This window comes from Salmo trutta, chromosome 1 (assembly GCF_901001165.1).
Source record: "Salmo trutta chromosome 1, fSalTru1.1, whole genome shotgun sequence".
Classification (NCBI taxonomy): domain Eukaryota; kingdom Metazoa; phylum Chordata; class Actinopteri; order Salmoniformes; family Salmonidae; genus Salmo; species Salmo trutta.
Genome location: NC_042957.1, coordinates 25,814,795 through 25,840,689, shown reverse-complemented (window position 1 = coordinate 25,840,689; position 25,895 = coordinate 25,814,795). Strand labels below are relative to the sequence as shown.

Below are 25,895 nucleotides of genomic sequence, written 5' to 3'. Positions count from 1 at the left end.
CAGGCTGGCAGTCCCCCTCCTTACACAGGGACTGGAGCAAGGCACTGTGGGTAGGCCTAATGGCTGAAGGACAGAATGATGCACAATCGGCTGTCAACCAAAACGTCTGACTGGTACTTCTTACTGTAGACTGCTGCTCTAAAAGATGTCTGACTGGTACTTCATGCTGTAGACTGCTGCTCTAAAAGATGTCTGACTGGTACTTCTTACTGTAGACTACTGCTCTAAAAGATGTCTGACTGGTACTTCTTACTGTAGACTACTGCTCTAAAAGATGTCTGACTGGTACTTCTTACTGTACACTACAGCTCTAAAAGATGTCTGACTGGTAATTCTTACTGTAGACTGCTGCTCTAAAAGATGTCTGACTGGTACTTCATACTGTAGACTACTGCTCTAAAAGATGTCTGACTGGTACTTCTTACTGTACACTACAGCTCTAAAAGATGTCTGACTGGTAATTCTTACTGTAGACTGCTGCTCTAAAAGATGTCTGACTGGTACTTCATACTGTAGACTACTGCTCTAAAAGATGTCTGACTGGTACTTCTTACTGTAGACTACTGCTCTAAAAGATGTCTGACTGGTACTTCATACTGTACACTACAGCTCTAAAAGATGTCTGACTGGTAATTCTTACTGTAGACTACTGCTCTAAAAGATGTCTGACTGGTACTTCATACTGTAGACTACTGCTCTAAAAGATGTCTGACTGGTACTTCTTACTGTAGACTACTGCTCTAAAAGATGTCTGACTGGTACTTCATACTGTAGACTGCTGCTCTAAAAGATGTCTGACTGGTACTTCTTACTGTAGACTACTGCTCTAAAAGATGTCTGACTGGTACTTCATACTGTAGACTACTGCTCTAAAAGATGTCTGACTGGTACTTCATACTGTAGACTGCTGCTCTAAAAGATGTCTAACCGGTACTTCTTACTGTACACTACAGCTCTAAAAGATGTCTGACTGGTACTTCATACTGTAGACTGCTGCTCTAAAAGATGTCTGACTGGTACTTCATACTGTAGACTACTGCTCTAAAAGATGTCTGACTGGTACTTCTTACTGTAGACTACTGCTCTAAAAGATGTCTGACTGGTACTTCATACTGTAGACTACTGCTCTAAAAGATGTCTGACTGGTACTTCATACTGTAGACTGCTGCTCTAAAAGATGTCTGACTGGTACTTCTTACTGTACACTACAGCTCTAAAAGATGTCTGACTGGTACTTCATACTGTAGACTGCTGCTCTAAAAGATGTCTGACTGGTACTTCATACTGTAGACTACTGCTCTAAAAGATGTCTGACTGGTACTTCTTACTGTAGACTACTGCTCTAAAAGATGTCTGACTGGTACTTCTTACTGTAGACTACTGCTCTAAAAGATGTCTGACTGGTACTTCTTACTGTAGACTGCTGCTCTAAAAGATGTCTGACTGGTACTTCATACTGTAGACTACTGCTCTAAAAGATGTCTGACTGGTACTTCTTACTGTAGACTACTGCTCTAAAAGATGTCTGACTGGTACTTCTTACTGTAGACTGCTGCTCTAAAAGATGTCTGACTGGTACTTCATACTGTAGACTGCTGCTCTAAAAGATGTCTGACTGGTACTTCTTACTGTAGACTGCTGCTCTAAAAGATGTCTGACTGGTACTTCATACTGTAGACTGCTGATCTAAAAGATGTCTGACTGGTACTTCTTACTGTAGACTACTGCTCTAAAAGATGTCTGACTGGTACTTCTTACTGTAGACTACTGCTCTAAAAGATGTCTGACTGGTACTTCTTACTGTAGACTACTGCTCTAAAAGATGTCTGACTGGTACTTCTTACTGTAGACTGCTGCTCTAAAAGATGTCTGACTGGTACTTCTTACTGTAGACTGCTGCTCTAAAATATGTTCTAGTCAAGGACAAGACGTTAGGCTTTAACATTTAGTTTGTTCACCCCTGTGTCTGGATGCATGATGTTTCTACATCTACAACAGGGCTACAGTACACCAAGAGTATGTAGATGAACCTCTGGCATTTAATGAAGGATTAATAAATAGTCTTGATCTGGAATCTCTCTCTCTCTCGCTCTCTCTCTCTCTCTCTCACACACACACACACACACACACACACACACACACACACACACACACACACACACACACACTTACACACCCAGTACTCTGTAAACCTAAATAGCAGCCAGTACAGTACATCTGTATCTCCCATCTATCTGTCTCTCCAGTTCCTACACCTGCTGTATCTATTCACCTTTCCATCTGTCCTCTAGTCTGCCTAACGCTGCCAGCCACCAACCCAGCTACCCAGCCAGCCAGCTACCCAGCCACCCATCCAGCTACCAAGCTACCCAGCCACCCATCCACCTACCAAGCTACCCAGCCACCCATCTAGCTACCAAGCTACCCAGCCACCCATCTAGCTACCAAGCTACCCAGCCACCCATCCACCTACCAAGCTACCCAGCCACCCATCTAGCTACCAAGCTACCCAGCCACCCATCCACCTACCAAGCTACCCAGCCACCCATCCACCTACCAAGCTACCCAGCCACCCATCTAGCTACCAAGCTACCCAGCCACCCATCTAGCTACCAAGCTACCCAGCCACCCATCTAGCTACCAAGCTACCCAGCCACCCATCTAGCTACCAAGCTACCCAGCCACCCATCCACCTACCAAGCTACCCAGCCACCCATCTAGCTACCAAGCTACCCGGCCACCCATCCACCTACCAAGCTACCCAGCCACCCATCTAGCTACCAAGCTACCCAGCCACCCATCCAGCCAGCTCTTGAATAAAAGAGCTGACTGACAACCACAACCCACAAACAAAGAAGAGCCTTTATGCCGGGCTCACACATCAACATTAAGATGCTTTCCAGGATATGATTCCTTTGGTGTAGCGTTGGTTCTCTTCACTAACAAACAGCATGCCAATACGCTGTGATCATGTCCGTTTACAATGGGCTGCTGCTGGAACAGAGCCCGTAGAGAAACCATTGTTCCCAACAACCCAAGGAAATGGGCTGAATCCTTTTTCTATCGCTGAAGAATCTTTTGATGCTGTAAAAAACATGCAGGACATTTTTTTCAAAGCCATTCTCCTTAACACTCTCCTCCGCTGAACAACAATAGTTTTATCGGCTGATGTGGGGTTTGTGAGGGTGAGTTGCAGTTCTACAGTAGCCTAAGCATGGTCTTTGGTTGGGTTGGGATGTAATAATGAGGAGTGTTAGTGAGGGGAATCAGTGATTGTTCTGATGGATGGATGGATGGCCGAACGGACAGGCTTGTTTTTCAGCTGAGGTGTTTGTTACAGTAAACATAATGATGGTAGTAAAGGATGGTTGTGGTGAGGTGTTTCAGTAGGCAGCTGAAGGCCATGCTGGCTGGGCTAATCCCCAGACCCAGACCAGGTGGCTCCTGCCCCAAGCTCCTCCACCTCAGCTGCCCCAAATCTGCCACCACAGCCTGGGCACAGCTCGCCTAGCTCTGGGGATCAGGATGCAGGATCAAAAATGGTCAGAGCACTGGAGCATGGTAACAGCAAGCGTGCGCGCTCACACACACACGCACATGCACACATGCTTAAACAAAACAAAACAGAGAGCTACGCAGCATGCTCACATATATGTACTATAGGCACAGACAGAAAGTCACACAGCATCTCCCCCTGAAACAACCACTGATACGCACACACACATTTTTACCAACAAAGAAACAAATGTTATATTTATGGACTCGATGAAATGAATATTAGCAATGGAACACTGACAGAGCTGGTCTGAAATGATTATATTGTACAGTGGCCTACTGTCTGTCATTCTAGCACTATAGTGATGTTTCAACATTGTCTACATGCTAACAGGCATTCAAAAGCCCCGTTTATACCTGGTACTAACATGGGTCCTTTGTCCTGATCTTTTCTACATTCTGATCGTACGCATATTTCCAGAAATGTGTCTACACATGGTATTAAAATGTGTCTGTTATCCATCCAATGTGTCTGCATTGTGACCAGATTCCCTGGTCTCTTCCTTTATGCAAATTATTTCACAGCTATTCTTTCAAAATATGATTTTTTAATTTAATGTAAGACACATTGATGTAATCAGTCAATGGTGCCACCTGTTAATGATTTTAGAGGGTGGAAAAATTATGATTTAAATGTTTTTTCTGTCCAGATCTGTTTACACTTGTAAGATATCCAGACACAATGCTTGTCTGACTACCTCCGGATGTGGGCAGGATGATCTGATCACAATCAGATTACAATGTGTCTTTTGATTGTCTACACCTGTCTGGCAATGTGTGCACAATCAGAATGTGGACAAAATCAAGACAAAGGACGCAAGTTAGAACCAGGTATAAACGGGGCTATATATTATTTTATGGTGGCATTTCACTTTATAATGATATGATCATTCCTTTTAATAACACCCATAAAATCAAATCTCAGCTGCTTAAATTTGGCCATAAAACAGGCAGCCTATAAAATGGAAGGTATTTACTGCCTCCTAGTGGTCCATGCAGATATTGCTCGTCTCTGCAGAGAGAGGCGAATTGATTAATGTCTGCTGTGGATTTTTACTATGCAATGAAATAGAAGATGGTAAATCCTAATCTATTACTCACAAGCATCACAGTCTCATATTATTATTACTGAAAACCACCGGTTCATCAGCAAACACTTTATTTACGGTCTGTCTCCTAACATCTCCATAAAGACCTAGATGTTTGGCAAGCAAATTAGACATAAACACTGCTTTGAAAATAAGTAATGGAATGTATTAACAATAAACCAAGTATTTTTTATGGTCACATTTTGCATTACAATTTTGTTATGAGCGTGTAATTACCCCTATAAGTACAGTGTAATAAATCCAGTATTGTGTTACATGTACCCATTGAAAGGACAGGGTAAGAGTTAGTCTAACAGATGTAAGTGCATTGTATTACCATTCTAGGGTTTCAGCTCCACAATGTATTACCCTAACCCTACATTGATAATACATTGCACTTGTCAGCCTGTCAGAAACCCTAACCCTAACCCTAACTCTAACCCATAAAACAATCCGTTACTCTACAACCCTGGTGAATGTTATATGTTTGGCAAGAACGATGATTGATGTCACTGTTGTGTCTATAAGCAGGCTTTATTCTCATCCTATAGTTCAAGCCTGTGGTTTCTACATGTCTATGTGGGAGCCAGTTAGTGAGTGGTTTGTGAGTGGTTTGTGTCTGGATGACCTAACAGCTAGAAGGAGGCAGGAGACTGTGGAGAAGAGAGGAAAGGAGGGCGAGTCAAAGCACCACTTTTCATATCATTTCTGTCCTACAGCAAGGAGAAAAAGTTGAAGCCTTCATAAACATAGCCTGTAGCCCCCTGACTGAACAATGAACATCAGCGTCATATTGTAACCTGTCATCCACACTAGAAGGGGCGAGCACTGGAAACACCAGCGTGATTGACGGCTGTTGCGTCAGCATCGCCCTAGAAACCCACGGCAACAGTGGAGTGAGGGGAATAACAAGCGATCTCCGACAGAGGATAAAGCAATAAGGAAGGATCAGGAGAGAGGGAGCGAGAGAGGGCGGAAGGGAAAGAGATAGAGAGAGATGAGGTGAACGTTGCGTTTTGTGACGTCCTCTTTGTTCAGAATGAAACACCGTACCATGGTGATGGCTGTTGGCCGTGGCTAGCCGTACACACTGATGCTCCACTAGGGAGGGAATTAAAGGGGATAGAGTGACGGTTAGCTGAATGGGGAGACTTTACAAGATAGGAGTCATGTAAATGGAGGCTGGGCTGGGGAGGTGATGTAGACGCTTGTCACGTCCTGACCAGTATAAGGGTTATTTGTTATTGTAGTTTGGTCAGGACGTGGCAGAGGGTATTTTGTTTATGTGGTTCGGGGTAATGATTTATGTAGTAGGGTGTTTGATTTATTATTTCCGGGTTTTGGTCTATGTTTTGTATTTCTATGTTCTTTCTGGTTTGTGGTATTTCTATGTGTAGGTTAATGGGGGGTTGGACTCTCAATTGGAGGCAGGTGCTTTCTCGTTGCCTCTGATTGAGAGTCCTATATATGGGTAATTGTTTGGTGTAGTGTTGTGGGAGATTGTTTCTTGTTTTGCCTGTGTGAGCATGACAAGACTGTTTTGTTATTTTGGTGTTCTCTTTATTTGAAAATAAATACAAGATGAGCATCCACATTCCTGCTGCGTTTTGGTCCTCTATTCCCGACGACAGCCGTTACAACGCTTCTCATTTTCCTATACAATCAGTAGTCCAATAAGCAACAGAGCCATGAAATAACAACACGAGACAATTCATTAAAACCAAACTATTTTAATACTACCATAGAATCATTTGAACTACTTGTACATGGCTACCATGAATATTTGTACAAAAATGCAGTAAAAATAGTATTGATTAATATATACAGATATGTCTCCTTAGTGTAGGCAGGCAGGTTGTTGTAACGTTACATGTAGAATGACAAGTACATTGATGGTCATACACAATTTTTACACAATACACCTATTGGTTACCCCCATCACTGATATTCCCTTCCAATCCAACTGACTCTTACAAGAAACAGAGAATAATATAATGATTTTAATTTGAAAATAAAATACAAATATCTGGACATGTTGAATCATACACAGGTACATACTGTCTACTGTGTTTAGGTTTTGAGGAATATGACTGCAGGACAAGAGTGCAGATTCAACAGACCAGAGGTCTAGGCGAAAGACACCAAAGTCCAGAACAAAACCCATTGCATGTATACAAGTCACCTCATTGAGGGTAGTAATGGTGGCTGTAGTACATACCTTGGACAGTGGCTTGTCATTGTGTTGTGTCTGGTTTATCTGACCATACAGTGAGGGAACAGTGTCTTAAAGCCAGCATGTATGAAATAAAACAAGGAAGAGGAATACACTATTGTAACCATTTGATATGCACCATATACAATACATGATTCAAACCTGGTGTTTTTAGAAAAGGGCCTGTACTCAATTTCATTTGAAGTCTATGACTTCCACAAGGATAGTGGCTCATTATTACCAACATATTTTGATCTGCTTAAAATATCAATTAGAATGACTAAATGTTTTACAAAAGCAGATAGGAAAATATTGCAGGTAGAATAAAGCTACAACCTACTGGAGCTGGTTGGAATTAAACTACAATCTACTGGAGCTGGTTGGAATAAAACTACAACCTACTGGAGCTGGTTGGAATAAAACTACAACCTACTGGAGCTGGTTGGAATTAAACTACAACCTACTGGAGCTGGTTGGAATTAAACTACAACCTACTGGAGCTGGTTGGAATTAAACTACAACCTACTGGAGCTGGTTGGAATAAAACTACAACCTACTGGAGCTGGTTGGAATTAAACTACAACCTACTGGAGCTGGTTGGAATTAAACTACAACCTACTGGAGCTGATTGGAATTAAACTACAACCTACTGGAGCTGGTTGGAATTAAACTACAATCTACTGGAGCTGGTTGGAATTAAACTACAACCTACTAGAGCTGGTTGGAATAAAACTACAACCTACTGGAGCTGGTTGGAATTAAACTACAATCTACTGGAGCTGGTTGGAATTAAACTACAACCTACTGGAGCTGGTTGGAATTAAACTACAACCTACTGGAGCTGGTTGGAATTAAACTACAACCTACTGGAGCTGGTTGGAATAAAACTACAGCCTACTGGAGCTGGTTGGAATTAAACTACAATCTACTGGAGCTGGTTGGAATAAAACTACAACCTACTGGAGCTGGTTGGAATTAAACTACAACCTACTGGAGCTGGTTGGAATTAAACCACAACCTACTGGAGCTGGTTGGAATTAAACTACAACCTACTGGAGCTGGTTGGAATTAAACTACAACCTACTGGAGCTGGTTGGAATTAAACTACAACCTACTGGAGCTGGTTGGAATAAAACTACAATCTACTGGAGCTGGTTGGAATTAAACTACAATCTACTGGAGCTGGTTGGAATAAAACTACAACCTACTGGAGCAGGTTGGAATAAAACTACAACCTACTGGAGCTGGTTGGAATAAAACTACAACCTACTGGAGCTGGTTGGAATAAAACAATTATTTCAGTTAGTGCACTTTGAACTGGGTTATCAAATCTGATCATTTGAGCCATCGTTATCAGAGATGGGGATTGGAATGATGTACAGTGTGGGGTTACAGTGAGGGGTTACAGTGAGGGTTTAGAGTGAGGGGTTACAGTGAGGGTTTAGAGTGAGGGGTTACAGTGAGGGTTTAGAGTGAGGGGTTACAGTGAGGGTTTAGAGTGAGGGGTTACAGTGAGGGGTTACAGTGAGGGGTTACAGTGAGGGGTTACAGTGAGGGTTTAGAGTGAGGGGTTACAGTGAGGGTTTAGAGTGAGGGTTTAGAGTGTATAAAAGCACCAAGGGTTGAATCAGTGGGTCACAGTAATGTAGAATCAGAGTGTAGGTGCAATGTCTGAAACAGGAAGGGTCAAAAGTTTGGACAATAGAAAATTGATCACAACGCCAGCTCTCCACAACTAGACAGGGAGGTCCAATTTGTACAGGGCTTGTTCTACTGCCTAGAAGTTAAATCAGGCACACCAAGAAGACACTCATTGAACCAACACAGGAAAAACAAAACACACAATAAAGGAAAACAAACATGGTTGTGTGTGAGAGTACAGTATGTAATTCCCCTTGACCATCTCGACAGAAACTGTGTAATAGCACTTGGAAGATTTGTGTAATATAACTCTATAATAACATCATTGTTTTCTGTTTTACTCATCTCAGGATCGTCAACATGCATTTATTTTCTTCGTTATGAGTTTGAATAAATGTTTCTTTCTCGCTCCCTACAGAGGCACATAAAGGAAACACGAGGAAATCCCATGACTGAACCACGATTCTCAGACAACACAATATCTCTAGAAAAATGTAACCATGCACTTTATAGACTGGCTTCACGTGATGATATATGATTGGCTTTCCATTTCAGCCTATAAGGAAAAGGTGGCCACCAGGCATTCCGTTTTTTCTTTGTTTTTTTCTTTTGTTTTCTTAGACTCCTTTTTCTTTAAACAGACTTTCAGGGACAAGACATGGGCACAGAAAAATTCACATTGAGGAAAAATCACAGAAATATCATTGTACATAATGCTTTCACTTGAAGATGCATGGATTGTAACTGTTATTAGCATTGTTTTCTGTGAAGAACACCGATAGCCAGAAAACACAGGGAGACAAAAGAGAGAAGTTAGAGAAGAGAGCGAGAGAGAGAGGTCAAATTGACAGCTACATACAGAAAACAGAACAAAGTAAACACACAAACTATATCAGACCAGTGCATGCATTGGCAAGATTGAAGAAATTCCCATGGTCGACAGACAGCACTGATAACACGATGGATAACCTCTGACAACTTTAAGGGACTATAAGACTAAGTATTGACCATTTAGCATAATGCTCTTTCAGGTTACTTCAACTCATCCCACCACCTCAGTAGCTAGCATGCCCTAATGAGAGAAGCGCTATTCATTGTCAGTGCTTGTGGTACATACGCAGTGGAGCGAGAGCAAAGCTAACACACGTCTATAAAGGCGACCAATGGGCTTCTTTACACGGGCATTCGCCACAACCCCTAAGCCAATCAGAGGCCGAGCTCAAAGTAAGGTGCTGCCCCATCACTGCTAACTGTGTGACATTACAACAACAGAATCATACAGACAGGAACCAATCACTGAGGGTATGGTGGCTGAATCTTGATGTAAGTATGGAGTATTGCCAACACAATCATACATGTAGCACATCAACGGCTGTATGTCGACGAGGATGAGGAACAGAGAGCACTTCCCTTTCTGGCCCGGGCGGGGCGGCCGTAGGGTGGGGAGTGCTGAACACGGGGAATGTTCCTGTGAGAGAGAGAGAGACAGGGGATCGATTCTCCTTCCTCCAGGCGACGATGTTACGGCAGGAAGTGGCAGGGGGACAGAGTTCAGTGAGAAGTAGGAAGGTCAGGGCGCCGGGTCTGGATGATTTTTGGTTTGGGGCAATTCTTTGGTTCCTCCACTTCCTCGGTGTCGCTGTCGCAGACGTGGACAACAACACTGGGGGTGGACTCTGTTCCTGCATGCAGCTCAAACTTCTCTCCTGTAGACAGAGAGAGAGAGAGACGGGAGAGAGAGCAACATCATAGCACAGTTGAAAAATACATGGCAAATAGAAATCCAATATGGATGGTGTTAAGAGATAGATGGGATGGGTTGAATGGAGCTGAAGGTTGGAAGTAATAAAAACTAATATCAACTAGATGTAAACTAATGTAAACTAAACTAGATGTAAACTAATGTAAAAAATACTGTGCCCGTAAAAGATGTATAGGTTAAGAACTTTTGTGAAAGAAATAGATGGTAGAGGTTGAGGGTAGAGGAAGGACATCAGAAATAGATGGTAGAGGTTGAGGAAGGACATCATAAATAGATGGGAGAGGTTGAGGGTAGAGGAAGGACATCAGAAATAGATGGTAGAGGTTGAGGGTAGAGGAAGGACATCATAAATAGATGGTAGAGGTTGAGGGTAGAGGGAAGGACATCAGAAATAGATGGGAGAGGTTGAGGGTAGAGGAAGGACATCAGAAACAGATGGTTGAGGGTAGAGGAAGGACATCAGAAATAGATGGGAGAGGTTGAGGGTGGAGGAAGGACATCAGAAATAGATGGGAGAGGTTGAGGGTAGAGGAAGGACATCAGAAATAGATGGGAGAGGTTGAGGTTAGAGGAAGGACATCAGAAATAGATGGGAGAGGTTGAGGGTGGAGGAAGGACATCAGAAATAGATGGGAGAGGTTGAGGGTAGAGGAAGGACATCAGAAATAGATGGTAGAGGTTGAGGGTAGAGGAAGGACATCAGAAATAGATGGGAGAGGTTGAGGTTAGAGGAAGGACATCAGAAATAGATGGGAGAGGTTGAGGGTAGAGGAGGACATCAGAACAGATGGTTGAGGGTAGAGGAAGGACATCAGAAATAGATGGGAGAGGTTTGAGGGTAGAGGACGAGGAAGGACATCAGAAATAGATGGGAGAGGTTGAGGGTAGAGGAAGAACATCAGAAAATAGATGGGGAGAGGTTGAAGGTAGAGGAAGGACATTCAGAAATAGATGGGAGAGGTTGAGGGTAGAGAAGGACATCAGAACAGATGGTTGAGGGTAGAGGAAGGACATCAGAAATAGATGGGAGAGGTTGAGGGTAGAGGAAGGACATCAGAAATAGATGGTAGAGGTTGAGGGTAGAGGAAGGACATCAGAAATAGATGGTAGAGGTTGAAGGTAGAGGAGGACATCAGAAACAGATGGTTGAGGGTAGAGGAAGGACATCAGAAATAGATGGGAGAGGTTGAGGGTAGAGGAAGGACATCAGAAATAGATGGTAGAGGTTGAGTGTAGATGAAGGACATCAGAAATAGATGGTAGAGGTTGAGGAAGGACATCAGAAATAGATGGAAGAAGTTGAGAGTAGAGGAAGGACATCAGAAATAGATGGTAGAGTTTGAGGGTAGAGGAAGGACATCAGAAATAGATGGGAGAGGTTGAGGGTAGAGGAAGGACATCAGAAATAGATGGGAGAGGTTGAGGGTAGAGGAAGGACATCAGAAATAGATGGTAGAGGTTGAGGGTAGAGGAAGGACATCAGAAATAGATGGTAGAGTTTGAGGGTAGAGGAAGGACATCAGAAATAGATGGTAGAGGTTGAGGGTAGAGGAAGGACATCAGAAATAGATGGTAGAGGTTGAGGGTAGAGGAAGGACATCAGAAATAGATGGGAGAGGTTGAGGGTAGAGGAAGGACATCAGAAATAGATGGGAGAGGTTGAGGGTAGAGGAAGGACATCAGAAATAGATGGTAGAGTTTGAGGGTAGAGGAAGGACATCAGACATAGATGGGAGAGATTGAGGGTAGAGGAAGGACATCAGAAATAGATGGTAGAGTTTGAGGGTAGAGGAAGGACATCAGAAATAGATGGTTGAGGGTAGAGGAAGGACATCAGAAATAGATGGTAGAGGTTGATGAAGGACATCAGAAATAGATGGAAGAAGTTGAGAGTAGAGGAAGGACATCAGAAATAGATGGGAGAGGTTGAGGGTAGAGGAAGGACATCAGAAATAGATGGTAGAGGTTGAAGGTAGAGGAAGAACATCAGAAATAGATGGTAGAGGTTGAGGGTAGAGGAAGGACATCAGAAATAGATGGTAGAGGTTGAGGGTAGAGGGAAGGACATCAGAAATAGATGGTAAAGGTTGAGGGCAGATGAAGGACATCAGAAATAGATGGTAGAGTTTGAGGGTAGAGGAAGGACATCAGAAATAGATGGAAGAGGTTGAGAGTAGAGGAAGGACATCAGAAATAGATGGGAGAGGTTGAGGGTAGAGGAAGGACATCAGAAATAGATGGTAGAGGTTGAAGGTAGAGGAAGGACATCAGAAATAGATGGTAGAGGTTGAGGGTAGAGGAAGGACATCAGAAATAGATGGTAGAGGTTGAGGGTAGAGGAAGGACATCAGAAATAGATGGTAGAGGTTGAGGGTAGAGGAAGACATCAGAAATAGATGGTAGAGGTTGAGGGTAGAGGAAGGACATCAGAAATAGATGGGAGAGGTTGAGGGTAGAGGAAGGACATCAGAAATAGATGGTAGAGGTTGAGGGTAGAGGAAGGACATCAGAAATAGATGGTAGAGGTTGAGGGTAGAGGAAGGACATCAGAAATAGATGGGAGAGGTTGAGGGTAGAGGAAGGACATCAGAAATAGATGGGAGAGGTTGAGGTTAGAGGAAGGACATCAGAAATAGATGGTAGAGGTTGAAGGTAGAGGAAGGACATCAGACATAGATGGTAGAGGTTGAAGGTAGAGGAAGGACATCAGAAATAGATGGGAGAGGTTGAGGGTAGAGGAAGGACATCAGAAATAGATGGTAGAGGTTGAGGGTAGAGGAAGGACATCAGAAATAGATGGGAGAGGTTGAGGGTAGAGGAAGGACATCAGAAATAGATGGTAGAGGTTGAGGGTAGAGGAAGGACATCAGAAATAGATGGGAGAGGTTGAGGGTAGAGGAAGGACATCAGAAATAGATGGGAGAGTTTGAGGGTAGAGGAAGGACATCATAAATAGATGGTAGAGGTTGAGGGTAGAGGAAGGACATCAGAAATAGATGGTAAAGGTTGAGGGCAGATGAAGGACATCAGAAATAGATGGTAGAGGTTGAGGGTAGAGGAAGGACATCAGAAATAGATTGGGAGAGGTTGAGGGTAGAGAAGGACATCAGAAATAGATGGTAGAGGTTGAGGGTAGAGGAAGGACATCAGAAATAGTGGGAGAGGTTGATGGTTAGAGGAAGGACATCAAAATAGATGGTAGAGGTTGAGGGTAGAGAAGGACATCAGAAATAGATGGGAGAGGGAGGGTAGAGGAAGACATCAAAATAGATGGTAGAGGTTGAAGGTAGAGGAAGGACAGGAGTAAAAACTAACAAATTAGAACTGTTGTAAAATAGACTTTGTCCATAAAATGTATATAGTATGTATAAGCTGGAAGTAGAAGCCTAAGTGGTGATGTTCCTTCGTTTACTCCAATCAGGGAAGGAGTGGTAGGGTTAGAAAGTAATAAAGGAAAATATATTCAAAAAATGTATGTATGTATGTATGTATGTATGTATGTATGTATGTATGTATGTATGTATATATATATGCCCAAATATATATGGGGGATTGGAAGTGATGCAGATAATTACATTGATGGAAGCTACAATCTAACTGCAATATTAAAGCTGATCTACCCCCTAAATTGTAGTTTTTTTTAAACAGACAAAGAGAGAGAGAGAGCAGAGGGGGAGAGAGGAAGAGATGGTCAGTACAAGACATTTGAAAATGTAAATGCGTACATGACCTCAAGAGGGAGCCCTGGTTCCAAGAGAGACAGTAAATCAGTGAGGTGAGGCAAACTCAACATGGGTGATGATTTTCTCCTCATAATTACTAAATGGTCATGTGAGAATTGGGGGCAGAAGCTTAATATACAGAAAGACTATGTAATTCTCTGGTTAGGAGGACCTGAACCCAGGGGGGACTGAAGCAATATCCTCCCTCCCTCATTCCCTTCCTCCATTTCTCCTGAGGACTGGGCTCCTCAGCCAACCGCTGGGTGACGTCAATGCTGCTGCGTGCTGGCGCTCCGGGTCAGACAGTCAGAGTCAGAAAGAGGGAGAGAGGGAGAGGGGAAGGGGGGAGAGGTAGAGGGAAAGGTAGAGGGGGAGGGGGAAGAGGTAGAGGGAAAGGTAGAGGGGGAGGGGGGAGAGGTAGAGGGGGAGCGATGTAGAGGGGGGAGAGAGGGAGAGGTAGAGGGGGAGCGAGGTAGAGGGGGGCGAGAGGGGGAGGGGAGTGGGGGAGGGGAGTGGGAGAGGGAGAGGAATGCAGAAAACAGAGAAGAGAGTGAAAATGAAATAGAGAGAGAAGGGGAGGTACTGAGAGGAAGAGAATGAGAGGGGGATAATAGAGGCTCAGCACACGCCCAGTACTCAGAACAACATAATGGAACTGTATAAGTATCAGTCAACTCACTCCCAGATCAGCTACAGAGCCCAGAACACACACTCACCTCCACACTGGGGGTTCAACACTCTCCTTAAGAGCTGTTATACAGTATACCCTCATCTGTCATTTAGTATGTCTCAGGGGTTCTGATAACGACAACACTACAGCTAATTATCACATAATGACACACACACACACACACACACACACACACACACACACACACACACACACACACACACACACACACACACACACACACACACACAGAGTTCATTGTCATTCCCAGCACACCTGGCATTATCCCTGCTATTTCAGGCTCTGCTAATGAATGTGCTCTGTGTGTGTGTGTGTGTGTGTGTGTGTGTGTGTGTGTGTGTGTGTGTGTGTGTGTGTGTGTGTGTGTGTGTGTGTGTGTGTGTGTGTGTGTGTGTGTGGGGGGACTGTACTGTATGCAGTAAGCTCACCATCTCTAACCCCATGGCAATGAACGCCTATCCCACCACAACCCACCTGGCCAGCTCCTATCAAAGCTATGTATTAACCAGGATCAAATTGGATGGCACCTAATGGGTCGTGCCATGCGGAGCGTGTGTGTGGGGGTGGAAGGACAGATGGACAGCTGGACGTGATGGCCTCTCTCTTTGGGCTTCAGTGTGGCCTAGGCCCAGGACCACTAACACAGTGCAGCTACTTTTACAGCATTCTTTCAAGCCAGGCCAAACACTCCAAATAATACACTCTCTGAATCACCATTTCTTAAATATACAACATTCCTTAGCAACAGTCCCAAAATAAACGGGTGTAGTAGACTACAGCACAGGACTGCTCTTCTGGTACAGAGTTAACCCCGTTATGGGTGAGGCAACAATTCCTTCAGGAGCGTTTGACTGCTGCTGTACACACCTTTTCTATTCATATACTGTCCATACTGTCTATACACACCATTATATACATATATTTATAAACTGGGTGGTTCGAGCCCTGAATGCTGATTGGCTGACAGCCGTAGTATATGAGACCGTATACCACGGGTATGCGGCCTATGAACAGTCCGTAGCTGTGGTATATTGGCCATATACCACACCTCCTCGGGCTTTATTGCTTAAATATACATGTATATTTATATGCTGGACTCTGACATTGCTCGTTCTGATATTTCACATTTGTGTGTATTGTTTTGTATTGTTAAGTATTACTGCGCTATTGGCGCTAGAAACCTAAGGATTTTGCTGCACCTGCGAAAACATTTGCAAAATATGTGTACGCAACAAATAACAATTGATTTGATATGTTTGCTGCATGCCATACACTGACATCATCTGTTCTAGTGTGGAAACGTTTTCTTACTGGTTTTGCTGAGAGCTGCTTTATTGAGGAAAACTAGCACTGATTATGACTTTGATATGTGGTTGTCCCAACTAGCTAACTTAAAGTGAATGCACTACCTGCAATTAGCTCTGGATAAGAGAGCCTGCTAAATGACTAGAATGTGAAATAAAAATGTTAAAGACCTTATCTATTCTACTGTATACCGTAAGGGCCAATACACCCAGCCGTGATTTCACTGTATTACTACAGTATTACTATAGTACTGTACCACTGTTCCTTCAGCTCCAGACCCTGGTATAGTAATGGTACAGCGCTGCCTGCCTGCCTGCCTGCCTGCCTGCCTGCCGCCACACATCTTGGCAACCCCCTTGCCCACAGATGCGCCTCAAATGTTTTTATTTCTCAGGCTTAGTGAGAGAGCGAGTGAAAGGCTGGATACGTGCCTTGTAAACAAGCTGGGAACAACAAAAGCATTCTCTCCTTAACGAGGGCTTGTGTTGGAGGGAGGCAGACTGGTGGAGCCGTAATCACGCTACACTCAGCTAGTCTCTCTGAAGGCTGGCGTGCATGTGGAAACACTGCACTGGATGAAACACACACACACACACACACACACACACACACACACACACACACACACACACACATACACACACAGTGGCGACTCGTCATTCACCTGTTTTGAGCCCCACCTGGTTTGTTCCTGTTTTGTTTGTTATTTTGCCATTAATACATGTCATATATCAGTTTGATAACAATGTAAAAAAATAAAATATAAAGCCGCATACATTTTTACTTTCTTACTTGTTTCAGCCTAGCTCAGTGCTTTCTGTGGTGGGCCGTGATTGGCTCAGTGTTCTGTCACTCATGGGGACAATACGTCACCACGAAATCTACAAGGAGAGCTTGAAAGTTGAAGCCCCCTTGGGTGCTGCTATAGATTTACATTAGAAGTGCCCATCCAAGAAGGCTCAAGGTCATTGACCACAGATAAAATAACGACAAATTTACCGTAGCTTTGATTGGAGTGATTTCAAAATCTTTGCTAGCAAGCTAGACAATAATCATCATGAATCACATCGACAATCTACTGGCAAATCCTTTTCCATCCTTGTCATATGAAGAGAACCTATAGATAAAATGTATCGGTGCTCATCGGCCATTGGACATAAACATTACACAACAAGTTGGAAATCGCAAATTCAACAATGAGTGGTTTGGAAGGAATCAGTGGCTCACTACAAGCGTTGCAAAGCAATCACTATTTTGCATCCCCTGCCTGCTATTCGGTGGAGAGGGTGTGTGGTCCAAGTCTGGGTTTAAGGGTCTCTTTTCAAAGCTTAAAAGGATAAACATTCACATGAAACACCATGGGCCAGAAAAGGTTGAATACTTTGGCCATGCTGTCAAGCCAGGTGACTTCTGCCGCTTTCAAAACAACTGGAAACTCAGAACTGTGAAATCTCAGACTTCAGTGAGTTCAAGACAACTGGAAACTGAAAAGAACTAGCTCCGACTGGGAAAATACGTTTTGAACGGTCATCCTACTCGGAATTCCAAGTCGGCAACTCTGGCCTCTTTCTAGAGCTACGACCTGAAGATCACTGATGTCATGATTCAACCTTGTTTTTTTCAGACTTCCCAGTTGTCTTGAAAGCACCATAAATCCAGAGAATGCCAGACTTTGAAGACAAAGTTGTATGCCAAAATTTGCCCACAAGAAGGACTGCCACGCCACCTTCCTGTTCAAGTGAGCACAGCACAACTGTGAGTCCAACAATGTGTTGTATGCTGCTGCATAAATGATGTAATATGCCAGGGAGATATGTATTCTGTAGCTAAGAAAGTAATACTAAATGCATGTTGTGTAGTAAGCTGTTAGTAGCCCATGTGCCTCACCCTAATCATTTGGTCCCTTCCCCCCTCAGAATTTAGCCTACTGTTCTGACTTGGTGGTGCACATGTAGCCTATAGTCTGTTTTAGAGAAATGTCATCATCGATTATTGTAAGAGCTTTCATTGTCTGCTTGTATACACTCTTAATCCTACCGTTCTGACTTGGTGTACAGGGAGAATACTGTAAGAACAGCCCATGTTCTGAATTCTGTCGCTGTACATTTCAAAAGTGCTGAACAAATAGTTATATTGACTACGTCCGTCTCAGCTCGGTCATTAATGTCTTAATCGAAATGAAGGATTGCCTCTTATCCACTCATTGTTCCCTTATGCCATAATTTGTACATCTCAATTGTCAGTAGAAACGACATTTGTTTAAGCAAGTCAGCCATATCAGCTATGTTTTTTAAAAAGGCAGTAAATGAGGCTGAATGAACTGTTTGATGCCAGACGAGGCTTCACTGATAGCCAGGTGTTATAGTGGTAAGGATTCACTCCATGGTGCTGAAAAGAAAGCTCTGCTGTTGGGACAGCTTTATGTAGGCCCTAACAGTTTGTGGGCACCGTTTGTCACCGTTATAGCGCAATTAATGTATTGTTCAGTGCTGTTTGTTTAGTGGCTTTGCTGGCATGCAAATCTTGTCCCACCAAGATTTACATGCTAAAATTGCCAGTGCAAACACACACACACACACACACACACACACACACACACACACACACACACACACACACACACACACACACACACACACACGCACACGCACACACACACTTCCTCTCCTTGTGTAACTGGCTACTATTGCCACACTGGAAGAGGTCAATCTGACATGATCAAGGTATGTATAAGGAATGAGTCATTTGTTTCTGTAACCATATGTCTCTTGCTCATTTAATGGGGATGTGTTGAGACAGTTTAATGTAGTTAGGAAACAGCAGAAACATTACAATGTTTATAGCTTAAAGACGGTGTCAATAAACTAATATATGAAGGCTAATATTTCAATTCTCTATTAACTCCATCATTTGTTTGTTAAATGAAACACCAGAATGACTGAGTCAACTTTCTCGGTAGTGCTCACCCTAAAGCTTCTCCACTAATACTCTGAAGAATAAAAGCCTGCAATGCGCTCTCTCACACACCCACACACACACACACACACACACACACACACACACACACACACACACACACACACACACACACACACACACACACACACACACACACACACACACACACAATGGAGTATGCACGTACGCATACACACAAACATAGACTAATGATGTATGACAGATAGCTATGGTAAGCGCTTGTAATGTTTACAGTTTAAAAGGTAGAGCTTTAAAATAAAATGTTTCTATACAAACTGCACTCTACAGCCTTACATCAGAGTCTAGACAGGGTTTTAAAAGTTTACATTCATATACATACTGCACTCTACTCCATGACATAAAAGGCATATGACCAGGCCTTATCATGGAAGTGCTACTTCAGTGTACCAGGAAATATTCACCACCAAGGCATCGTTATTGTTAGCCCAATCACATTCTAGCTGCTGCACTCGAAGTCTTCTAAACATGTCAGATAATAACCATTCCCACTTGCTTACAGTACATACCATTTACCCTCTACTCCAAATACACTTTTCACACAGTCATCTTCAAGCACTACGATTCCCTGACCTCATGTCAGTCTCTGACCCCTGAGTTCAGACAGCCTCTGCTCCACTTCTGATTCTAGGTCAGTGTATAAACGAAAGGCCAGTGATACAGGAGGTAAAGACCAGTTTGATCCTGCTCTGCTCCACTCCACTTCAATGAATATGCAATATCCTTTAAATGAATCTCTTATGCAACCCACTCTAGTCCCTAAACAGAGGAAAGAATACAGTCACTTGAAAGACATTTCATGTGCTGTAAAGGAACATTTCAAGTGGGATATTTTTGTGCTTGTAAAAGTTAGACACTATATAGAGCGACTTAGAGGGCTATGAGGCCACGAAGTGGCTGGTGTATGGTGGTAACCTCCAGCTGTGGCTGTCCTGGGGGTTTAGACCCAGCTAGAGAGAGCTCTCGGCCCCAGAGAGACGTACCTGGAGCCCAGGCTGACCCATACTGACAGGGCCTGGGCTCCACTAACAAGTACACCTACAGTGTTAATGACTATGAATGGGTGATTTGCTTAGACCCAACTCTAACCGTCTGTAGAGTTATTATACAGTATGAAGCCAGACAATGTCCCGTACACAATGAGCCTGTTACAGTGACGGGTAAGATCACTTTCACCATCTTGTGCACAGAGCCTAGTGCTTCACTACCTACAGGTGAATCACTACCTTCAGTACCACTATCCGCTACTATTACATCATAATAGATGCGCGTAATATCAAACAAGAAGTCAATATGAATATGAAATGGTGTCCGAGTAAATATGAGAGAATTGTAAGTATACTGTATGTCTATCTTGATAGATACAGGAAGATCATTCTATTCAAATGCAACTGATCTTGAGGACTCGTATGAGTAACCAATCTTAGTTGTAGGCCTACGGTGTCTTCCAGTTAGTGGGCCTATGCAGTCATGCAGTCTATTCCCTGAGGTATAGGGATGACCCCAGCATATCAGATCAGGGAGAGGAGGAGGGATAGAGAGAACGAGAGGGACCGAGAGAGAGGGAGGATAGAGGGAGAGAGGGAAGAATAAAGAGAGAGTGAGATATGTTTTGATGGGATTTGGGGAGAGAGAGAGAGTGAGATAACTCTCAGCGGGATGTGTTTTGATGGGATTTGGGGAGAGAGAGAGAGTGTGATAACTCTCAGCGGGATGTGTTTTGATGAGATTTGGGGAGAGAGAGAGAGTGTGATAACTCTCAGCGGGATGTGTTTTGATGAGATTTGGGGAGAGAGAGAGAGTGAGATAACTCTCAGCGGGATGTGTTTTGATGAGATTTGGGGAGAGAGAGAGAGTGAGATAACTCTCAGCGGGATGTGTTTTGATGAGATTTGGGGAGAGAGAGAGAGTGAGATAACTCTCAGCGGGATGTGTTTTGATGAGATTTGGGGAGAGAGAGAGTGAGATAACTCTCAGCGGGATGTGTTTTGATGAGATTTGGGGAGAGAGAGAGAGTGAGATAACTCTCAGCGGGATGTGTTTTGATGAGATTTGGGGAGAGAGAGAGAGTGAGATAACTCTCAGCGGGATGTGTTTTGATGGGATTTGGGGAGAGAGAGAGAGTGAGATAACTCTCAGCGGGATGTGTTTTGATGGGATTTGGGGAGAGAGAGAGAGTGAGATAACTCTCAGCGGGATGTGTTTTGATAGGATTTGGGGAGAGAGAGAGAGTGAGATAACTCTCAGCGGGATGTGTTTTGATGGGATTTGGGGAGAGAGAGAGCTCCAGGACAGCAACACAATTAGACCCAACCAAATCATAAGAAAACAACAAGATAATTACTTGACACATTGGAAAGAATTAACAAAAAAACAGAAAACTAGAATGCTATATGGCCCTAAACAGAGAGTACACAGTGGCAGAATACCTGACCACTGTTACTGACCCAAACGTAAGGAAAGCTTTGACTATGTACAGACTAAGTGGGCGGGAGGTAGTCTAGTGGTTAGAGCGTTGGATTAGTAACCGAAAGGTTGCAAGATCTAATCCCTGAGCTGAGAAAGTAAACATCTGTCATTCTGTCCCTAAACAAGGCAGTTAACCCACTGTTCCTAGGCTGTCATTGTAAATAATCATTTGTTCTTAACTGACTTGTCTAGTTAAATAAAAATAAAAACAGTGTGCCATCACAGCAAGACTTGTTTATTATCTATTTAACTTGCTTTGGCAATGTAAATATATGTTTCCCATGACAATAAAGTCCCTTAAATTGAAATGTAATTGAAATTGAAATTGAGAGAGAGAACGAAATAAATAAAAAGAAAGTGAAATAGAGAGAGAGAAAGAGAGAGAGAGGGAGAGAGAGAAAGAAAGATACAGTTCCCTAGGGGGTTGACAGCTGAGAGTTAGTAATGTCAAACCCTGTTGCATAATCTAAATGTTCCTACATCTCATCCCACCACCCAGAGCCATTTTAACATCCACTGCAGCTACAAATAGAAGAGACAGGCAGACAGACAGACAGACAGACAGACAGACAGACAGACAGACAGACAGGCAGACAGACAGGCAGGCAGGCAGGCAGGCAGACAGAGACAGACAGAGACAGACAGACAGACAGACATACTGACATACTGACAGACAGACAGTGACATTCAATATTCACTTTTCAAAATGGCCTCCTTGATTGACCTGAGGTAGTGTCAGTTTAGCAGAGGGGGCGGGGGGGGGGGGGAGATAGAGCGAGAGATGGAGAAGGAATGAGAGAGAGCGTGAGAGGGAGAAATAGAGAGGTTAGCAAGAAACTGCAGGTGTTATCTCTCTCTCTCTCCCTCCCTCCCTCCCTCCCTCCCTCCCTCCCTTCACATCATTGACTGGGAGTAAGGGTTTCTTTACGTGGGAGTTAACCGTGCGATTGGCAGCTCCAGCAAAGTCAAGCTAAAATTAGCAGAATGGCAAGAATCTGTGAAACAGCTGTTCTGAAAAGAAAATGAGTCTCTGGCCAGGAAGGCAGATGGACTTGACTCTGGCTGTATGGAATATAATCCCTGTACATTTACATACACACTGAGATGAAGCATTGTAAGAAAGTAGTAGCCTACCTTTCACAGCTTAACTACTGGACACTATGTAATCACCAAACTTGGCTTTTTGAGAAGGCCTAGGTTTACTGCTGGACAGAAAGCACTCTCGTATCAGGCATTTAGTGAGATATGAAAAACATGCCAGACAAAAAGATGATTGGCACTCCGTTTAGGTCTATTTCAAACGACAAGAAGACACAACAGCTGACTGGTTCTCATTTGCATCCGCTGCTTGCTCTGACTAAACCGCTTGCTCAAAGACAGCCATCATTATCAAGCCAGACACAATTGTGGTTGTCACTCTCTCCTGACTGAATGACATGGTGGCTGAGGTGACTACAACCCAGAGGAGAGTTGGGGTGGTTTAGAGAGAGACTTGTTGATATTCCTCTCATAGCAGAGATGAATAAACCATTGGTGTACAGGGAGTTAGTAGTGACAGGTCTCTCACCCTCGTGCATTATTCATGGTTGACATGACGACGTGCAGCGGAACCTTTGTGAAGAGAGGGGCACTGCTTTGGCTCGCGGCTCTTTCAAGTCTGCGGCAAATTGAATTTAGCGAAGTAACACTGCCCCTCTGACGGCATGGAAGACAGAGGCAGAGCGGAGCAGCGGGGAGTGAAGGAGGATAGGATACATTCGGAACTGGAGTGCTGTTCATTAAATCAAAATCATGTCTTAAACCAGTGAGAGATGTTACTGACGTGACAAGTCGCTCCATCTCAACCTCTGTAATATTTCAATGTGTGTGAAATTCTTTTGAATCAATAGATTTCATAGGAAACCTACTAGGTAGTATGACATAGCCTGTGACAGACAGTGCTGAACATGTCCATGGATCTAAATACAGGACTATTTGAGATGCACTCTTTGGGACTATACTATAATGTGAGACAACCTTGTGTGGAATGTCCTTCCTCAGTTTAAATACATGTGTAAATGGCTTGTTGCCTGTAATCAACCTGGTGGACCATGTTTCCAATGGGAACAGTAGGCTACAGTACGTAATCAGACCAACAGCTGGGGAGTAGAGAGGGTGACCTGACTCATCTTCTATGAAATGGACGGTCACCTCCCGGGCGGTCATCTACTCTGTCGGTCTACGTGTGTGGTCCACCACAAACACTAACTGGACATGACACGGTCATAAACGCCAGAACACAACCTTCCCTATAAGCTGAAGTGGAAATATACAGGAGTTGACACTCTTGTTATGATCATAAAGACTTTTTAAGGACTCAAAGGGCTTTACATTGTACAGCAGTAAAACTACCTGATGCATCTGTACTGCATCTGTACTGCATCTGTACTGCATCTGTACTGCATCTGAAGGTCAACTGGGATTCAGGCAGTGTGAGGATTCGTTACTTAAAAATAGTTATATATTACGTTTGACTTGTTACCTTCAATCAAAGTAACGAGTTTTGTTACTCAATACCTTTGTAACACGTTGTCCCCAACACTGTTGTCCCCAACACTGGGTTCAGCTAATAGAAATTCTCCTCTAGTCTCTACGGCTTTGTGTCCTATACAGAGGGCTGCATTAAGGCTGATTATAGAACACACAGCGACCGACGCCAGAGGATGTGTTCTATGACTACCAATAACATTTAAAGGTACAGGTTCTGACCGGTGTGACTTGACACCATGAATCTTTGAAACAAGAAGAATTTGACCTGACGCCCTGCTTGACCGAGGGGAGGTCCTCTAGGATGTCATATTACATCACTGGATATATTTACGGAGGAAGTGAGAGACGTGAGCCAATAGAACAGCATGTAAGAGGAAGATAAGAAAGAGAATGAGAGACAGAAATGACTGAAGGAGTGAACCAGTGAGAACAACAGAAAGGTGTGAGAGAAAGGTTGAGACAGAGAAAGTAAAACTGAAACAGAGCGGTCGCGTGAAGAAAAGGAGAGTAACGGAGAGAATCAAAAACAGCATGTAGTGTGTCACTAGTGGTATGACTCACCGGGGCCCAGCTTGGCCACAGCATAGAGCAGGTCGTAGTTGATGACGGGCGTGGTCTCGTCTATCTGCTGCCAGCCAATAGGCGGCGAGCCGGGAGGGGAGATGAGGAACTGTTTAGAGGGCTGGGGAGGAGCCAGGTGCAGGTTATCACCATCTGATACTGGGTTCTGGACCTGAGGGAGAGAGAGAGAGAGAGAGAGAGCGAGAGAGAGAAGAGAGAGAGAGAGAGAGAGAAGAGAGAGAGAGGGGGGGGAGATAGAGACCAATTATTAGTGAATCAGTTTTAATCAGATCTCTTAGTGATTGGCTTAAAAAAAGGCTGTACATTCAACACTCCAGACAGTAAGTTAGTTTCACATCTTAGTTCCAAGGGTCCTGATGAGACCCCATTCAGCCAGCCAGAGAGCTGAGGTTAAAGGACACTGACTGGGAAGGATCCTTGTCTGGGCCATGGGTTCCTCTCCACTGTTCTCCAGGACCAACACTAGTCTACTGGGTTACAGACCTCCCTGTTCTCCAGGACCAACACTAGTCTACTGGGTTACAGACCTCCCTGTTCCCCAGGACCAACACTAGTCTACTGGGTTACAGACCTCCCTGTTCTCCAGGACCAACACTAGTCTACTGGGTTACAGACCTCCCTGTTCCCCAGGACCAACACTAGTCTACTGGGTTACAGACCTCCCTGTTCCCCAGGAACAACACTAGTCTACTGGGTTACATACCTCCCTGTTCCCCAGGAACAACACTAGTCTACTGGGTTACAGACCTCCCTGTTCCCCAGGAACAACACTAGTCTACTGGGTTACAGACCTCCCTGTTCCCCAGGAACAACACTAGTCTACTGGGTTACAGACCTCACTGTTCCCCAGGACCAACACTAGTCTACTGGGTTACAGACCTCCCTGTTCCCCAAGACCAACACTAGTCTACTGGGTTACAGACCTCCCTGTTCTCCAGGACCAACACTAGTCTACTGGGTTACAGACCTCACTGTTCCCCAGGACCAACACTAGTCTACTGGGTTACAGACCTCCCTGTTCTCCAGGACCAACACTAGTCTACTGGGTTACAGAGCCACATCACCACCAGGCCTGTCATCTTGACTAACAGCTAATAGGTCCAGATCCCATGTAGATCATCAGAGTGCTGTGAAGTGTCTGTGTGCTCCAGCCTCCAGGCAGCACAGCGTAACACACCGGCCCTGCAGATATTATCTCTAACAGGAATAGAAGTCATGGACTTAATCTCTCTCTCTCTGCCTCAGTGGAGTGCTTGTGACCCTGATAACCATTGGGAGAGGAATTAGACAGGCCCATTGGCTAATGTGGAGCAATCACAAGCTGCTTCTGCAAGGAGGGCAC

General features: G+C 43.9%; 1 protein-coding gene across 2 annotated transcripts in view; it reads right to left on the bottom strand.

The window, feature by feature from the left end:
- Positions 1-6,357: 6,357 nt before the first annotated feature.
- Positions 6,358-25,895, bottom strand: part of rcan2 (regulator of calcineurin 2) — a 148,990-nt gene continuing 129,452 nt past the window's right edge. For both annotated transcript variants that reach the window (XM_029750542.1, XM_029750549.1), the window contains 2 exons: positions 24,533-24,704; positions 6,358-10,202 (listed from right to left, as the gene is read on the bottom strand). In XM_029750542.1, coding sequence (XP_029606402.1) covers positions 10,048-10,202; positions 24,533-24,704 — 327 coding nt within the window. In that variant the 3' untranslated portion in view covers positions 6,358-10,047. The remainder of the gene's footprint in view (positions 10,203-24,532; positions 24,705-25,895) is intronic.